Source organism: Theobroma cacao, chromosome 10 (genome assembly GCF_000208745.1).
Source record: "Theobroma cacao cultivar B97-61/B2 chromosome 10, Criollo_cocoa_genome_V2, whole genome shotgun sequence".
Lineage (NCBI taxonomy): Eukaryota > Viridiplantae > Streptophyta > Magnoliopsida > Malvales > Malvaceae > Theobroma > Theobroma cacao.
Window position 1 is genome coordinate 4,762,037 of NC_030859.1, and position 19,779 is coordinate 4,781,815.

The following is a 19,779-nucleotide window of genomic DNA, read 5'->3' on the forward strand; positions in this document are numbered from 1 at the left end:
CAGAGCGAAATTAAAGTTTGATTGTCGTTTTTTGACACAGCTGTGACCCTACGCCAATTGAAAACTTTGGCATGTAACTAAGTCGACGGCGTTGAACATATTTTATCATGTGTCACACTACTTTGCTTTATACCAGCTGATATTAGGGGTTGTACACATTATTTTAATTTTGTGTCCAAAAATCAAGTAACAAAATTTAATTTTATTAAATTAAATAAATAAGTACATTTATCTTTATACCACTTTATTATACAAAGAAACGATTTCTGATTTTGATCACCTTAAAAGCAAAATAATTGTGTGAAATTTTACATAATTATATGAAAGTTTTTTAAATGTGACTTAAAGAATGCCAGAAAAATCTAACTGGGATAGTTGAAAATTTGTGTAATTGTGAAAGAGCTTCGGTTAAAATTGTAAGTTAGATTTGTCCATTGATACTTAATCATATCTATGTAAAATTATTTTTGTGTAATGTTTTTAATTAGTTCTTCAATATTCTTTTTTTCTAATACATGGTTAGAAGGAATGGCTTTGGATTTTGTGATTTCTAATATCTTTGGGCTTAATTGTGATGTCTAAAGGGCATGCTTCTAATGTGTTAGAATTTTTATTTAATGTCTTAAAGTTAGCATCATATTGATCAGCATCAAAGAAGGAAAAGGCGGAACACAAACGATTTTTGGTCTTTAATCTATTCGTGATTCGTGACCAACCATGCACTTGCACGGTTACAGTGTCGCAAACATTTTCAAAATTGGATGATTAATTTACTATATCCACATGACATAAGGAGGTTATGTTAACCTCTGCTGCAGAATCGACCTATGTTTTCTTTTGTCTCATTTTTTTTTCTCTCTCCAGTTTGTACGCAACGGGCTCGCACTACTTCGAGCGTGGTTGAAACGTGGTCGTACGAGGGACGAAAATGAGAGTCGGCTGTTGCGCAACACTAATCTTTTATTTTTCTTCTTGACTTTTGTTGACTTTGAGACTTGAGATGATTATGTGTATTTATTTGAGTCATCCGTGGTTAATGCTCGACTTTGCCGATTTCCGATCTATCTTGCTGGGCAGAAATGGGTCAGAATCTTGAAGGACTGAATTTGATGATGCAGAGTAATTTTCAGCAAAGAGATGGGTCAAGCTTCACGGAAGACGTTCAACCAAGCGGTAAGGCGTGAAATTTTAAACAAGGCTTCAAGCTTGTGTTATCAATTTCGTTTGGTTGGACTCCTTTTGATTCACGAGAAATGATTTTCCCCCATCTTTTTTCAAAAATTTATTTGGTCTGCATTTTGAAACGAAATGGATTTTTCCTAGTTTAAAAGTCATGAAGAGGGGCTTTCCTCTCGGTGTTTGAGCAGAATATCAGTTATTGCCAACTTATAAGAGTATTTCTCTTATGAATTTATCATTTTAATTCTTTTTTAGGTATTAATTGATAACCATTAAACCAATTATCAAACCTAACCATGCAGAAAATTTCCTTTTAATTATCCATATATCGAATAAATTTTTTACCTTTTTGTAGGTGCAAGTCAATATCAAAATACTCTACAAGTTAATCAAGGTTTTGTTATAGTATTTTCATTTTGAATCAAACTAAGATTCAGTGGGATGTTTTGGTTTAACACTTTTGGCTTGGTCCAGCTCTATACGTTATTATCATTTATTTTGAATCCAATTAAGATATATTGAGTGAAATATTTTGGCTAATTTTAACACTTACTATCTTGCAGTGCCGATAATTCAGAATCCTAGAGAACAGGATTGGACATGGCAGAGTAATTCGCTGCCAAATGCTGTTCCAATCTTCATAGAAGGCCCTCAATTAGGCGGTAAGGCATAAAATTTTAAACAGGTTTTCAAGTTTGTGTTTTAAATTTCCTTCTGTTTGAACTTTGATTCTCGAAAAATGATTTTGCCTAGTGTTTTTAGTATTTGGTTAGCTAAATGTTAAATAGGAAAATATTTTCCAATCAAAGTGTCAAATAAATACATAATAACATTTTCCATTTTATTAGGGCTCTTGATACCCATTGACAATGTCAAGGTCATTCTTTTTTCCTTTTCTTCTTTGTTTTAATTTTAACTTATTTCTTTGCTAATGTAGTACATCTGGTTTTTTTGGTAGAGTATACTGAGATTGATGGAAAAATCCTTGTCTCACCTTTTTCCTCTTACAATTTAGATTTAAGATTTATGTGAAGATTAGACCCTTAACTTGGAATTTCTTTTCTCAATAATTGTGGATGAAATGTTAAGTCTCCTGCCAGCAGACTTGATGTGATGATTATTGGTTTTCTATTGGGAGGATGGTTTAGGATTTGGAAGGAGCAAGATTTGTTTGGGTTGAATTGTATAGCTGTTCAAGAAATTGGGTTTAAAATTTAAGACGTAGAACAAATGGGTTATGCAAAAGAGGAAAAAAAAAAGGTCAAGCAAGAGATGAGGATAATTTCGTGAAAAACAATCAAAGAGAGAAAATTTGCATTTTGAAACAAAATGGATTTTGCGTAATTTAAAAGTCTTGAAGAGGGGCTTTCATCTTGGTGTTTGAGTAGAACATCAATTATCTCCAACTAATAAGAGTATTTCTCTTATTAAATTCATCATTTTAATTCTTTTTTAGATGTTAATCGATTACCATCAAACCAATTATCAAGCTCAAAATACAGAAAATTCTCTTTTAATTATTCCATATATCTAATAAATTTCTTACCTTTTATAGGTGTGAGTCTATATCAAAATACTCTGCAAGGTAATCAAGATTTGATTATTGTATTTTTATTTTGAATCAAACTAAGATTTAATGGAATGTTTTGGTTTAGCACTTTTTGATTGGTCCAACTCTATACGTTATTATCACTTATTTTATATCCAACTAGGATATATTGAGTGAAACATTTTGGCTAATTTTAGCACTTACTATCTTGTAGTGCCGATAATTCAGAATCTTGGAGGACAGGATTGGACGTGGCAGAGTAATTTGCAGCCAAGTACCGTACCAATCTTCACGGAAGGCTTGCATAAAATTTTAAGCAGGCTTTCAAGTTTGGGATTAAAATTTCATTCTATTTGATTCACGACAAATAATTTTCCCTAGTGTTTTTAGTGTTTGATTAGCTAAACATTAAAAAGAAAAACATTTTTCAATCAAAGTGTGAAATAAATACATAATAACGTTTTCCATTTTGTCAGGACATGCACACGCCACGAATATGGAGCCAATTTTAGTCGTTACAGGTGGGACTAATAGTCTTGGAGCAGACATTATGGAAGAGCAGTCTGACAAGAAAACCACGGATAAAACAGATTTGTCACAGTCGAAAAGTGCTATCAGATCTAGAGGGTATCGGGCAAAGAAACAGGTAAGAATGACCTAACTTTCTCCTTGTATTTTTCTTTCTGATTCTGATTAGTTTTTGAAATTAATATGCTATCTTTTTAAGAGTATATACTCTTACTTGAGAAGATTCTTTAGATAACGATAACATAATTCATTAGTAATATAGTATACTTAAGGGAGTATATTCTTAAACCCAAATTTAGTAAAGCTAAATAATTACTAGAATCTTAAAATTAGTTTGGTTTTGTGCGATTATATATAATTTCTGTTACTTGCATTTAATTTACAAAAACAAAACGTGAAAAAGAAATTGTTTGCATACCAAAATAAATATTTTATAATCTTTTATTAGAGTTGATTTTTTTGAATAATAAATAAATTTATATTTGATACAGTTACTGTCAAGCCATTAAAATATGACACTTCATTAATACGGTAAAATTAAATTTTATTAAGAATTTAAAATTAAATATTAATAATTTTTTAAAAAATCTTTTTTTCTCTCTCCAACTTCATCTCAACTGTTCTTGTTTAGTTTTCCTTTTTTTCTTTTATATCTCTCCAACTCCATCATCTTCTTCTCCTCTTTCTTTTCCTTCCATTAAGATTAGATTTGATAAAATTTTACAATTTCAAGAACAATGATATTAGAAGTCTTTACTTTCTCTCTAAACTCTCTTCCATTAGTTCTTCCCCTTTGCACTAAATATCAGCTTCACATTTTTGTTCTATCCACCCACCCTGACTCCAAAACAACTTTCAAACTAGACTCCTCTTGCCCATTCACACGAAAGGATCATATGCTCCATTGTTTCCTTATCTTCAGCACAAAAAAAAAAAAAAAGATTATCCTTCAGCTTCCTATTCCCACATATCATGGCAAGTTGAGATTGAATCACAAAATCTCTGTTAAGAATTCTTAATTTTTAGTTGAAGCTTTCAGAGGTCAAATTTCGTCCTAAACATTGTTGTCAATAACATGAGATGAAGGTGGTGACTTGGTGATGCTAATTTCCTGCTCCTTTCTCATTGTGAGGCCATTGACATATTTGAATATCTTCATTAGCCTTCTTTGCTTGGTCTAGAATCAACTGCTCTAATTTATGAGAGACACCAAATCCCTTGGTCTGTCCTTCCTAATCATCTCAGCAGAATTTTGAGGAAGCTGAGAAACTGCCAAACTAGGATGCTGAAGTTTTTGCCCTTCAATTCCAGGAACCGCCCATCATTCCATGTTGATACTCTATCCCCTTCTCCTTTAGAAACTTGCCAAATATTAATATTTTCTTCCAGCAAATACCTTCCTCCCAGCAAGCTGCTCTAGGCCCCTACAATAGAGAACAATGAGGACAGCAGATACCTTTCAGGATCTTTACACATAGAGCGTCAGGGTCCTGAACATTCTCCAGCACTACTTTTCCAAAATAGCCTTATTAAATGGCACAAAATCCTTAATACCCAGACCTCCATTACTCTTTGCCGCATAGAAACTCAACCAATTTTTCAACCAGAATTCATTCCCTCAAAAAGCTTCTTTCCAAATTTGAAGCAAGCCATAGTGTATGTAGGACAGCACAAGCAACAACTTTTATTAGGACTTCTCTTCCCCATACCACAACGTTTTCCTTTTCCAGCTCTTTAATTTTGTTGGCACTCCATCTCTCACATGCCCCATAGCATCCACTAGGCTCTAGCTGTTTTGGTTTATATAAAATGAAAACAATGAAAGAAATATTTAAAGTATTTTTCATATCTTATTTGAGATTTGATATGATTTTTTTTAAAAAGGTGATTTTATTAGCTCTAAGCCTTCATGCCATCCAAAGTCTTTAAGTCAATTGTTAAGACTTCTATTGGCATTAGATTTATGCAAAAGAAGAGCATATACAGTTAGGCAAGTAAATCATTTCACATAGTTTAAAAGCAATTTCCTTCCCTAGTTCACGGAAGACAAAAAAAAAAAAAAAGGCTCTCTACACACTACAACACGAGCTAAAAAAACAAAGCTCAAGGAAATACATCAATAAATCTCAAACGCAAAACCCTTTTTTGTAGTGAGAACCAAAATGGAACAGTTTCACAAAACAAAAACATGCAAACAAAGAAGACGACCTAGGAGAATCCAAACATGAATAACAACAGATCAAAAATGAGCAAGAGCCGATGTTCAACATGATCCTGCATTTAATGCTAACATCCAGAACACGTCAGAAAAAACCAGCTACCCTAAAACGACTCCAAGAAACTGGTCAGAAAGGCAACATCCTTTCCAAGCAAATATAACCATACCCTCCAAGCTCCCTAAATCAACCTACGTCAAGGCTCAACCGAAGTCAAGGGCACCCTGATCAAACCAAACACGCAACAGAGCAACAGCGATTCAAATACGAGAAGCACCAGTAGCAGCTGGGCTGCACAGCCCTGTTGGAAAAGAATAGCAGTGCTCCAGCCATCACCCATACAGCAGAAACATCCAAGAAAGCCCACATAAAGATCACAAACATCTCAGGGCTTCACTCTTCCCATCCTTTACCACCTTCTCCAATTCCAAACCACACAAAGCCTCTCCCTCAAGTGCAAGACAACCTCCCATCATGGTTACCCGCAAGAGCTTTTCCAACCGTACCCTTACAAGACGACCCCCTCACTCAGATAAGCAAACATAAAGAGGCACCCCCACCCCCACCCCTGGAGAATTCCCCCCCCCTCCCTCTCCCCACCAAGTCAGCATCCACCAATACACACAGAGACAAAAAAATCAATAGGTTCAAACAGACAAACTAAAGCATGGCATAGAACAAAAAGTGTCCCAGGCATCCCATCTGAGTCAAAGCTACCAGTTCATGCAAATGAGCTTAAAACATGACTACTTATTCCATTTTACTTTCTCTCTTTTTTTCTTTTTTTTTTTTATTGCAACTCTTTTTTTTTTGCTGAATGCGTTTCCTTCTTTCACTTAGTACATTTCAACTTCGCAAACCTGTCAATCACTCTAGCTAACAAAAACACCCTTCGACTCACCAACCCTACCCCAAGAAAGTTCATAAGGAGAAATCCAAGCTGTGAAAGCAAGGCACAACTCCCTTCCCCTTTTCCTATTGACAGAGGTTAGAAAAACCACCAAGAACCACTCACTCCTGGTTGTCTCTCAAAAAAGGCAGCCTTAGGAGAACCCATAACAAATCAGGGGGTGTAATCAAGACTAAACACACAAAAGACCAGAGAACAAAAAGTGTCCCAAACAGCCAAACAAAATCCACTCAAAAGTGAAGTCTCCAACAAAAGTCCCTCCACACTCATCCCCTGTTAAAATGAAAAATCCCCTCCCATAAAGAATCCAGAACAGAACACACAAAAGGCACAGAGGAAAAAGAAGAGAAATGGCTACCACCACAAACTAAAATTGCCTCATTTTTTATTATTATATTTGTCTTTTCTTTTCTTTATCTTATTTTTTTTCTCTTTGTTTTTCTTGCTTACCATAACTCTCAGTGAACGGACATCACCATTGAGCGACCTCCACCCATCAGCCCGAACCTGTACAAAGAGTTCATTCCAGAAAAAGAGACTAAACATGAAAGAATAGCATAGAAAAAAAGAAAAGTTTACAGAAGCCTGGCATCACCCCGAAAAATGAAAAAATCAGTGGAACTCAAGCAATCAGAAAAGAAAAAGCATTAGAATAAACATTCCAATCGCCAATCGGTCCCATGACCTAGACCATGCGAATTTCACCAACAGACTTACTCTAAAATCAAGAGGAAATCATCCTTTCTCTGAATCTCTGACTTATCAAGTTCGTTTGCTACCCCATTTGTGAAAGATCTGAAAATCCATGGAATTAAAGAACACGATTTGGGGTTGTGAAGAATTTGGACATTCATTCATCAGTAAGTAAGAAGACCAGCTATTTATAGTGCTGGTAACTTTGTAATACAGCAAACACATAAAGGCCAAAAAATGTAAAAATAACTAAATTAAAGTAACATATTTACAGCAATAACATTAAGACAAAAGTAACTATCAACTATACTTATTTTATAAAATAAATTTATACTCTTCATTCTCCCTCAGGATGAGTATTATGTATATTAAAAATACTCATCTTGCGTAATAGTGAATGGAATGGACCAGCTTGTAGTGCTTTGGTGAAGAGATCTGCATGTTGAGATTTTGTTAGAATATATGATGGATTAATCAGACCAGCAGCTACCTTTTCTCGTATGAAATGACAATCCATCTCGATGTGTTTCGTGCGTTCATGAAATATAAGATTCCGACACATATGAAGTGTCGATTGATTATCACAAAACAGTTTTACTGCAGACGAATGTTCAACATTGAAATCCTTAAGTAAATACAACAACCAAATCACTTCACAACAAGTCGCTGCCATTGCTCGATATTCAGCTTCAGTTGAACTCCTTGCTATCACACTTTGCTTTTTAGCCTTCCAACTTATCAATGAATTCCCAAGCAGTACACCCTGATCTTTTAGTATCTGGGCAACCAGCCCAATCATTATCACTATATGCTTGTAAACATGTATTAGAATCAATGAAAAATATAATACCTTGACCAGGTGCTGTTTTGAGTTATCGTAACACTCTAAATGTTGCTTGTAAATGAGCTTCACTTGGCTTATCCATAAATTGAGAAAGTATGTGAACAACATATGAAATATCTGGTCTTGTAAATGTAAGATACAAGAGTCTTCCAACCAACTGTGTATACACAGTACCATCCTTTAATTGTTCATCATCCGTAGCCTTGGTCATCTTATGATGATATTCGATCGGCGTAGTTACTGGTTTAGACCCCAATAAATCATATTCCACTAAAAGGTCAAAAGTATATTTTCTTTGACAAAGAAAAATTCCTTTGCTTGATCTTGCTACCTCCCATCCAAGAAAATACTTGAGTTTCCCTAAGTCCTTAAGTTTGAAGTTAGAACTCAAGTAGTCTTTAACTTCATTAGTGAGAGTCATTAAAGTGCTACCAATCACAATGTCATCTACATATACCAACAAGGTAATGAATTCCCCATCTTGAGTGTTCTTGGTAAATAAAGAATAGTCAGCTTCATACTGTTGGAAACCATATGCTAGTAAACAAGTAGTAAATTTCAAATTCCACTGCCATGACTCTTGTTTAAGTCCATACAATGACTTATTCAACTTACACACCATCTTACTACTTGTATAACACTCCTCCTAAAGATGATACCCTTGTGGCAGCTCCATAAAGACAGTCTCATTTAAATCCCCATTCAAGAAAGTATTATTAATATCAAGCTGAGTAAGAAACCAACCTTTTATGGCTGCCAATGCCAAAAACAGTCGCACAATAGTGTGTTTTACCACGAGACTGAATGTTTCTTGATAATCAAATCCTACCTTTTGATTATAACCCTTGGCTACCAATCGTGCTTTATATCTTTCAATAGTACCATCTGCATGTAACTTAACTTTATAGACCCATTTACATCTAATGGCATGACAGTTAGGAGGTAAAGGAATTACTATCCATGTCCCATTTGCCTCTAAAGCATCTAACTCACATTTCATGGCCTATCTCCATTAAGCATGTTTTACAGCTTGATGATAATAAGTGGGTTCAGGTATATGAGAAAAGGCTACTGTAAAAGCTTTAAGATCGGGTGAAAGTTGATTACTGGTCAAAAATTTAGTAATGGGATGTTTGGTAACAAGATTGGCTTGTGAAAGAAGAGTACAATGATAGGCTTCAAGGTATTTTGGTGGGTGTCTTTGTCTAGTGCTTTTTCTAAGGGTGGAAGGAGAATTAGAAGATTGAGGTTCATCAACAGGTAAAACTGTAGGTATACTCAAATCAGGCAGGTTAGTACTAGAAATAGAATTGTCTTCTAAAGAACTAAAATTATCAATAATAGGACCAGAAGAATTATCAACAACAGGATCAGAAGAATTATCATCAATGGGAGCAACAGGATTATCAACAGAAACATGTGGAATAGTGTGATCAACAAGAAATGTGTCTTGAACAACAAAAGGATGAATAGGTGAATGACCAACATGGGTAGAAGGAAATTCAGAATCAGAATGCGAGACAGATTGATGTTGTTGAAAAGGAAAGATTGATTCATGAAATATAACATTCCTGGAAATAAAGACACTATGTGTAACTACATCATAAAGCTTACAACCTTTAATACCCACTGGATATCCTTAAAAATGCATTTCTAGCCCTAAGTTCAAATTTTTTTCTGTTGTGTGATAAAGTTGAAGCAAAACATAAGGAACCAAAGACTTTAAGATATGAATATGAAGGAGGTTTATGAAAAAGTTTTTCAAAAAGTGTTTGATTATGTAAAACTGGAGTGGGTACCCTATTTATGATATGAGCAGCAACTAAAACAACATCACCTCAAAATTTTAAAAGAAGATTAGCTTGAAATAAGAGTGATTTAGCTACTACTAGTAAATGTTGACGTTTTCTTTCGACAATGCCATTTTGTTGAGGGGTCTCAACACAAGAAAGTTGGTGCACAATTCCCTTAGAACTAAAAAAATTAGTGAGATTAAACTCTGAACCATTATCTGAATTTATTTGTTTAATAGATACATTGAATTGATTCAAAATCAGATTATAAAATGCGGGTAAAATCATGGAAACTTCTGATTTATGTTTCATTAAAAAAAAATCCATGTAAACCTAGTATATATATCAACAACAGTAAGAAAAAATCTATGTCCTGAAATTGTAGAGAATTCATATGGGCCCCAAATATCAACATTTATTAGCTCAAAAGCATATGTAACATTAGGTACATGAGTTGGAAAAGGAAGCCTTTTTTGTTTTGCAAGTGGACATATGTCATAAAGAAAATTTTTTGTACATGAAACATCAGGAAAATCTTGATGAATTTGTTTTATTTTCTTGGGTGGAATGTGCCCTAATCTAAAGTGCCACAAATCAAAAACAGTTGACAAACTAGTACAAGTATTTATAGAATGAAAAACAACATTTCTGTCCTTTTGAAATTATGCAATTAATTATGCATCCAACTCCTTTTGTAACAGATATAAGCTATCCCTCACTCTAGCACCCCCGGTCACTTTTCAGGAAGTTAGATCCTGTATGATGCAGTATGAATCTGTAAAAAATAAATGTTGTTTTTGACATTTTGCTAGTTTGTTAACAGAAATCAAATTGAACTTAAAACTTGGTACACATAAAACATTGTCTAAAAACAAATTTCTTAATTTTACAATGCCTATATGAGATATCAAAACACTGGTTTTATTTGGCAATTGTACAAATTTATTTTGAACTTTCCTATAGGCAATAAAATATTTTAGATTACAGGCTATATGATCAGTAGCACTAGTATCAAGTATCCAGGTATCATAAAAGGAACATATTAGAACAACAGTATTATTCACAAAGGGATATGAATATGAAACATTAGAAAGACAATAAGAAAGATTAGAAAACTTACCTGCCATGGTTGAATTCACAAAAGCAGTTTTACTCTGTTGATTTTGATGTTGTAGGAATATCATGATAAGTTGTTAATGGTTGCTCATTGATGGGAGACATGAGTTTGTGAATTTGATCCTTAGAGAGACTAATTTGAGACATTGGACCATTGATAGCCTCATCTCCAACTTCATTGGCTTGAACCGAAGAAATCATATTATTGGTAGAAGAAGATTGGCTTTTTCGAGTACTGGCACTAGATCTGTTCTTAGTGAACTTATAGTCTGCAGGAAAACTAATCAATCGATAACATTTTTCCTTTAAGTGCCCCTTCTGTCCACAGTGTGAACATACAAGGCCGGACTTCCTCTTAGGTTTTTCACCAGTAACAACAAACATAGTAGCAGTCTCACTCAATGGTTGAGTCATGATATGAAAATTCCTTTGATTCTCCTCTCTAAGAACCAGATTATATGCCTCATCCAAAGATGGAAAAGGTTTCATCATAATGATCTGTGACCTTAAGGCAAAGAAGCAATCATTCAGACTATTTAAAAATCGAAACACATTATCTTTAGAAATCTGATCAACAAAAACCTAAAAACCTTCACCAGTACATTTAGGTAAAGGACGAAAATTACGAATCTATTCCTAAACAGTATTCAGTTCAGTAAAATACAGATCAACTAATCTATTTCCTTGAGCAATACCATTGAGCGTGTGTTGCAAATTACAAATCCTAACATCATCTGGTAATGAAAACCTCCGCTTTAGGGTTTCTCAGATTTAAGCCGCATTGCTCACATAAAAGACAGTAGAAACGATTGACGGAGTTAAAGACTCAAGTAACCAGGCAACAATTAGGTTATTGCATCGCATCCATGCCATATACAGTTTATCAGTAACTAAAGGTTGAGTAATTGTACCATCAATAAACCCTAGCTTATTGCGAATGGATAGGGTAAGGTTAAAAGACCTACTCCATGCTGAATAATTGTTTGAAGTAAGCTTTAAAGTGATAGAAACTGAGCCATGATGATCTAAATGATGCACGAAATAAACAGAATGTGGATCGTCCAAAGGTGAGATCACATGTGTTGAACCAACTAAGTTGGCCATGGTAGAAATATTGGAAAGTAAATCCATTGAATTGGTTACGGTGGAAATGCCAAAAGAAATCTTGAAAAGTAAATTTTTCTATGAAGTCAAGAAATTTGCAAATCTACAACAATAATCAAGAAAAACAAATCTGGACAAGAAAACCTAATAAAGGTCAAGAAAAATTAAAAAATCGATTGATTGAGAAACTAGATCTGCAAGAAAATTAAAAAATTAGATCAAGAAACCCAGGTCGATGCTTTGATACCATGTGAAAGATCTAGAAATCCATGGAATTAAAGAACACGATTTGGGATTGTGAAGAATCTGGAAATTCATTCATCAGTAAAATGAGAAGACTAGTTATTTATAGTGCTGGGAAGTTTGTAATATAGCAAAAACATAAAGGCCAAAAATGTAAAATTGACTAAACTAAAGTAACATATTTACAACAATAACATTAAGACAAAAGTAACTATCAACTATACTTATTTTATAAAATAAATTTATACTCTTCACCATTAGCCTCTCTAAGAATTTTCTTGACCTTCCATTCCCTCATTTTCCTTTTAATCCCTTACAAGACGAAATCTTCCCTCCTCGACCTCCATGGAGTGCCCTTGGGGTTTTGGACCCCATAATCTAGCTAACTGTATTGCTTGATTCACTCTCCACAATCAACTCGTGATTCTCTGCCCATTTAGAAGCTATAAATAACTTGAAAGCCTTTTTGATAGTAAGCACCTCTACCTTATTAACCTTAGAGACCCTTATGGATTTTGAGAACATTACCTTAACAGCTCCTTCCTCCTTCTTCGTTACTTAAAACCCCACCAATATTGACTTGGCTCGGTCTTCCCTAGCTGCTTCATCCACATTAAACTTAAGCCAACCTTTACAGGTGGATCCCAAATGGACTTTCATCTCTCCTTAGCCCTTTAAATAAGAAGCCCACCAATTTTTGAATGTCTAATCATCTCCTCAATTTTTGGAACTTCATTTGGCCATTTTGCCATTGCCGAACATGCAACCCTTACCCTAATTAAATCAAGGCATTGATTACCATCTTAAATCTTATCCTAAAAAATTATTTCATTTCTCATATGCAAAATAAACCAAACGATCGCGAAAAAAGCCAATCGCCACACCTCCTTATACCCCGTGTGCACAAGATCATTCCAATCAAAAAAGAATTAAAGTGCATTAATCAGAGTCGCCCAACTAAGGCTTTACTAACTAACCCAACCGGCTCAAGTCCACCAACTCTCCATGCATTCGAAGAATAGATGGTCTAACAACTCTTATATTTCCTTGCATATGACTCATATTGTCGAGTCAGACCTTAATAAGTTTCTTTTTACCAATTCAACTTTGACTACTACTCTGCTTCTCAAGACTCTCTAATAGAAGATCTCCACTTTCATTGGAGCTACTTTTTGCCACACCCTTTTCAAATAGCCGCATAAAGCCCTATTCCTCAAGGCCATGGATCTGCAGTATGAGCTAATTAACTATTCCTTACTCGAGCTCCATTTCTAGATCACCTCATCCTCATACTTTTCCACCACTGGGTGCTGATTAATAACTTACATCAATTACCCCCACTGCTCTTCTTCCCACCCAAACAAATTTTGCCTCAACTCCACACTCCATTGCTACTCATTACCAACCCACTGTTTGTATCCTTTCTCCTTGCCTACCTTATTGATTGCAAAAGAATAAATTCTATGAAAGGTATTTTTAAGAATAAAACCCTTAACCCATTCATCGCTCTAGAAATGCAACCAATCCTCCGTACTTAAAATGAGACCTATCCTCTCTCGAATTACCGAACTTCCTTCTCTTTCAACATTAATGGCTTTGACAATATTTTTCCAGATGAAAGAATGTTAACTTTGGCTAAATCTAGTAGCAAGGTTCGGTGGTCCCCCTTTTCATTATCTACCAAAGTTCTCCTCCAAAGGCTTCCCTTCTCATTCTCAAATCTCCATATCCATTTATTGAGCAAAGTTAAGTTTTTAGTTTGAAGATCAACCCACATTAAACCACCTAACTCCTTATACGTGAAAATTGAGCACTAGTCCACATAATGGATTTTTCTCTCTTCCATAAATCCACTATACAAGACCTTCATTGAATTTTTTCCAGCTCTTGACTTATCTTTACTAGCATTCTAAATATAGACAGGTAAAATATTAGTAAGCTAGCCAATACAGATTTAATAAAAGTAACTTTGCCTCCTATAGACAATAACCTCATTTTCCACCCAACTAATCTACTCTCAAACTTCACTATTGGTCTCCACATTTTCTTAGAATTCTTCTTCGCCCTAAGTGGCAACTTTAAGTACATAAAAGGAAGTTTCCCCACTTTGCACCCAATTCTACTTGCCCATTCCATCACACTACCTTCATCGAGACTCAACCCCCAAATAATCAACTTTTTTGGAAATTAATGCACAAGCTTGAGATCAGCTAAAAAGTCCTTAAAATTCTCTTTATATTCCTAATGGACTCCCATCCAAGTTTGCACATTATGACTATGTTGTCGGCAAATTGTAAATGAGAAACTATAAGCACCCTATTGCTCATTTCAATTCCTTTGCACATTCTTGACCTAACTGCCTCACTCATTAGCACACTAAAGGCCTCCACGATAGAATTAAACAAGAAAAGGAGAAAGAGGGAAACCTTGTCTAAGCCCCTTAATCTTAAATTGTCTATTGAGGAACCCATTAACAAGAATTGAAATCCTAGCCTTTGAGATACACTACCTAACCCAATTCCTCCATTTCCCCCTAAAACCTTTTTTTCCTAACATAAAATCCTGGAAATCCCAACTAATTGTTTCATAAGCTTTTCAAAATCAACTTTACAAAACAACCCACATTCCTATATCTCCTCATAACATCAATTACTTCATTTGTTATTAGTGCACAATCAACAAGCTGCCTCCCTTTCAATCACCTCCCCTATGACCAACTTAAGCCTATAAGCAAGAACTTTAGCTATGATCTTATAAATGCTACCTAGTAGACTTATTGGATGGTAATCCCTGATGCTTTTTGGGGAGTTGCATTTAGGAATTAGGGTAAGAAAGGTAGCATTGACGTAACCATCAATACTGCCTGTCTCGAAAAATTTAGCTATAAAGCTCATTAGTTTCTCCTTTATCACTCCCCACTACTTCTTAAAGAAATTTAGGTCCTCTTTGTAAATCATGTAAAAGTATTCTGCAATCCTCTCTTTAATCTGTTGGGGTGCCTCTAGTATTTGATTCTGCTTTTTAATACAAGGAATGAGCATGTTTTTTGTATGATATCTTTAATTTTATTTTTAAAAGATAAGTATATTACACAATAAGCATTTCATTATTCAACTTATTTCTTTGGAAAATATTTAACTTATTTTATAATTATTTAATCATGTATGTTACTTTTGTATAACACATTATTCCATTTATTTTCTTTCTTTTTTCTCTTATTTTTTAAATTATAAAAAGGAATAGCCATTCAATCAAAGAAAATATTGCGTTTAAATAAAAATATAATCTTTCTAAATAAACATATATGCATGTTTTAATTGTAATATAAAAATAAAATAAATTACTATGTTTCTTTAGCAAAATAAAAGTTTAAAATCAATTTAATTACATAACTATTGATATTAATCACAAATTTATAGGATTAATCATAATCTTAAACTGATTGATGTGTTTTTTATTTAAAAATTTATATAGATTCTACGAATTATACCATAATTAAGCATTTCAAATGTATTATTTAGCTACTTTTTATTTTTTGGTTAATATTTTTTTATTGTATTTAATCATGTATATTATTTTTATCACAGATTATTCAATTTTTTACCTTTTTTTTTCTTTGTCTATTTTTAGTTTTTTTTCTTTCCCTTTTATTTTTCTATCATGGCTCATTGTACCCACTAATTAGGAGCCAAATCGTCGATAAAGAGCCAAATATTGCCCTTTTGAAGGTTGGTGAGAGGGGTAAACTAGATCAGCATCGTCGGTCAGATCTCCTTTCCCTCTCTCTTTTCTTTCCATTTCATTTTCTCTCTTCATCCTCCTTTCCCTTGTCAGAACCACCCTTTTCCTTCACCCTCAACTGTCCATTCCTCTCTCCTCCCTTCTTAATTTGAAAACAAAAAACAAAAAATACCAATTTTAAGCTAAATGTCTTAAAAATCCTATAAAATTCAAAAACATTCCACCTAAGTATTAGTTAGGTGTAACCCCTTTTCATCTTATAGTCCATTTTCATATAATGTGCTTGGGTATACATCAAGTGTTACCATTGCTAATCTTATAATCCATTTTTATATAATATATTTGGGTATTATGATCATGTGGCTCTTACCTTGTAGCTTATTTTCATAGAATGTATAGATTATTATGTTAGTAGTAGTTATAAGTAACTAATTTGAAAAAGGCAATCAAAACCTCAAACCAAAGTATGATCCCACTTTACTTTACATTTGCATGAATATAAAATCTTTAAGTCAACCACATGCCTTTTCCCTTAGAACCTAAGATATATCCACACTTGTAGTGCAATGAAAGTAACTTTTTCAAAGTTGCAATGCTAATTATCTTAGAATAAAGGTTATTTCATCTAGTTGATCTGAATTTCTGTGTCCAAAAGCTCGAGGAAATGATCAAGATGGCGATGGAAAGGTTTTATCAAGAAAATAATGCACATAGCGTAAATTTCTCAAAATTCCAATGCTAATTACTATAGCATAAAGGTTATTTCATCTTTTTGATCTAACTTTTTGTATCCAGAAACTCGAGGAAGAGAATAAGGTTAAGATCTTAAGGCTTTGTAAAGAAATTAATGCACATAAAGTAAATTTCTCAAAGTTTCAATACTAATTACTATAACATAAAGGTTATTTCATTTCTTTGATCCAATTTTTTGTGTCTAGAAACTTGAGGAAAAGAATAAGATCGAAATCGAAAGGCTTCGTAAAGATAATGATGCACATAAAGTAAATTTCTCAAAGTTTCAATGCGAATTACTATATTATAAAAGTTATTTTACCTCTTTGATCTGACTTTTTGTGTCTAGAAACTAGAGGAAACGAACAAAGTTGAGATCGATAGGCTTCGCAAATTAAATGATGGGCATAAAGTAAATTTCTCAGAGTTTCAATGCTAATTACTATAGCATAGTGGTTATTTCATATCTTTGATACGACTCCTTATGTCCAGAAATTCGAGGAAGAGAAAAACGTCGAGATTGAAAGGCTCCGTAAAGAAAATGATGCCTATAAAGTAAATTTCTCAAGGTTCCAATGCTAATTACTATACCATAAAGGTTATTTCATCTCTTTGATCTAACTCTTTGTATCCAGAAACTCGAGGAAGAGAATAAGGTCAAGATTGAGAAGCTTTGTAAAGAAATTGATGCATATAAAGTAAATTTCTCAAAGTTTCAATGCTAATTACTATAGCATAAAGGTTATTTCATTTCATTAATATGATTTTTTGTGTTTAGAAAATTGAGGAAGAGAACAAGGTCGAAATCGAAAGGCTTCTTGAAGAAAATGCTACATATAAAGTAAGTTTCTTGAAGTTCCAATGCTAATTAACTTAATATAAAAGTTATTTCATCTCTTTGATTTATGTTCAGAAATTAGAGGAACAGAACAAGGTTTCACAAACTAAATGATGGACATAAAGTAAATTTTTCATAGTTTCAACGCTAGTTACTATAGCATAATAGTTATTTCATATCTTTAATATGACTCTTTGTATCCAAAAGCTCAAAAAAGAGAACAAGGTCGAGATCAAGAGGCTCGGTGAAGAAAATGATCCACATAAAGTAAATTTTTCAAAGTTCTAATGCCAATGCTAATTACTATAGCATAATCATCTCTTTAATCGAACTTTTTGTGTCCAGAGACTTAAGGAAGAGATGAATATTGAGATCAAGATAAAAATGAACTTATTAAAGATAATGGGCTCATTTCATCTCATTTCACTCATGCACTGACAATGTATCTAATTCATGTTTATGATTACACAAAGGTTTCAAAAATAGCTCGACTACCTGAACCAACTGATCAACGTGTCCATTGCACTCGTCAACTAATGAAAAACATGGAAGAGGAACAACGGAGTCAATTGGATAGGATCAAAAAAGCTCAGGAGGAGATGAAAGACCAATTAGCAAAAATGATAGAGTTGATGATGAATTTCAGCAAAGGGAAAAGAGCAGTTGGAGATTTAGCCCCAGTAGAAAACCAAAGCATTGATAATTTGAGAAACGATCAACCTTGTCTCCCAAGATATGCTTCATCCCATGCGCAGACCTCTCAAAGGGTTTACCCGCAAATGGCACCACTGGTTGGAGGATTTCCTTATGCTTACTACAACTTTTCACCTTCACTAGGTCCTCAGCAAGTCCAAGGGCAATTTGGATTAAACTTAGGGATGAATTTTACTAAATCAGTACTAGTCCCTGACGTAGATGATTTAAAAGAGCAAGAGAGGTTGAAGAAAAATTCATTAGAGATAATAGAAAATGACAATGTTAAGAAGAAGAATGATTTGTTGGAGGAGCGCCTTTGTGCTGTCGAAAGAGTGGATAGATTCGGAACTATGGATGCAACTGAGTTATGCTCGGTACCCGATGTGGTAATTCCCGTCGATTTGTTATAGAGCAAAAGTGGGGAGTGCCGTGTGTCTCCTCAAACATGAGGTGACACATAAAGTGAATTTCTTAAAGTTCCAATTCTAATTACTATAGCATAATTACTATAGTATAAATGTTATTTTAACTCTTTGATATTCTTTTTCTATGCAGAATTTAGTGGAAGAGATGAAGAGGCCTCGCAAAGAAATTAATACATATCAAGTAAAATTTTCAACATTCAAATGCTATAGATAGCTTTAAAATTATTTTATCTTTTTGAACTAACTTTTTGTATCCAAAAATTCATGGAAAGATGCGGAATCTCCATAAAGAGAATAGTATACCTCAAATAAAATACTCAAAATTTCGATGCTAAAGTATAAAAATTATCTAATCTCTTTGATTTGACATTCCATAATGATTGATGAAGGTCGAGTTGGGGTGGTTGCGAAAAAAACGTGAAGAATGCAAAGGGAAAGAGTATCGACGCAGAACAATTAAAACCTTGGAAAGTCTTCTCGTCCAAAACAGTTGTATCTTGATAATACGGGTGAGTGATCGTAGGAATGGAAAAAGTTTTTTTTTTCTTGGTAAACTAATGTCTACATATTGCATACAAGATGAAAATTTTGTAATTATTATTTTCCTCTTTATTTGTAGGAGAATACTTCATCTTTAGAAGCAAAACCCAAAATGCTTACAGCTCAATGTATGCTCAAAGCTCACAACGAGGGGGTAAAGATTCCGCTTCAAAATATGGTGGTCAAAATTGAGGACAATGCCTTGTACATCAACTCTAAAAAGCCAGACATGAATTAATGGAGACATTTGAATTTGTTGTTACTTCAACTTTTGTTTATCTTCAAAATCTCTTTACTGAGTTTAAGTTTTGTGTACTAATTAAAGGCCAAAACTATGGCTTGATTTGGTGATGTTATCATTGCTTAAAACAAGGATTTTAAAAGTTATAACTTTTATATTTAAATTTCTCTACACAACGATTCTTATTAGTTGTAATGACATTTATTTCTTTTACCAAATTAAACTTGGTATAAGCATGCTCGTTAATATTGTATTTTATAATCACTTCATGTTTATTTTAACTACACCTTGATTGTGATTGATAGGATTAGGACCCAAGTGAATGACCCCTAAGGCATAATTATTCCCGCATCAAGGCTTCAATTGATTTTGGAGTTAGGTTTATCTTTTG

At 33.8% G+C, this 19,779-nt stretch overlaps 1 protein-coding gene across 10 annotated transcripts; it reads left to right on the top strand.

The window, feature by feature from the left end:
* Positions 856–19,543, top strand: LOC18586490. 10 transcript variants are annotated; one of them, XM_007009919.2, is made up of 14 exons: positions 858–1,173; positions 1,535–1,573; positions 1,743–1,841; positions 2,735–2,764; positions 2,943–3,002; positions 3,205–3,374; positions 16,998–17,060; positions 17,141–17,203; positions 17,284–17,346; positions 17,427–17,489; positions 17,960–18,568; positions 18,738–18,788; positions 18,997–19,116; positions 19,227–19,543. In XM_007009919.2, the coding sequence occupies exons 1-14, from the start codon at positions 1,080–1,082 to the stop codon at positions 19,383–19,385; spliced, it is 1,683 nt and encodes a 560-aa protein (XP_007009981.2). In that variant the 5' UTR covers positions 858–1,079; the 3' UTR covers positions 19,386–19,543. The 10 variants fall into 10 exon arrangements, 9 of the variants coding, with proteins under 9 accessions (XP_007009987.2, XP_007009989.2, XP_007009981.2 ...); XM_007009927.2 differs by lacking the exon at positions 2,735–2,764 and having other exon boundaries at positions 857–1,173; XM_007009921.2 differs by lacking the exon at positions 16,998–17,060.

What these genes read in the sequence shown, in the direction of transcription:
- LOC18586490 (XM_007009919.2), top strand. Translation starts at nt 1,080, where the DNA reads ATGGGTCAGAATCTTGAAGGACTGAATTTGATGATGCAGAGTAATTTT. An exon ending in GGAAGACGTTCAACCAAGCG is followed by an intron (nt 1,174 to 1,534) that starts GTAAGGCGTGAA and finishes ACCTTTTTGTAG; the next exon opens with GTGCAAGTCAATATCAAAAT. An exon ending in TATGCTCGGTACCCGATGTG is followed by an intron (nt 18,569 to 18,737) that starts GTAATTCCCGTC and finishes TTTTCTATGCAG; the next exon opens with AATTTAGTGGAAGAGATGAA.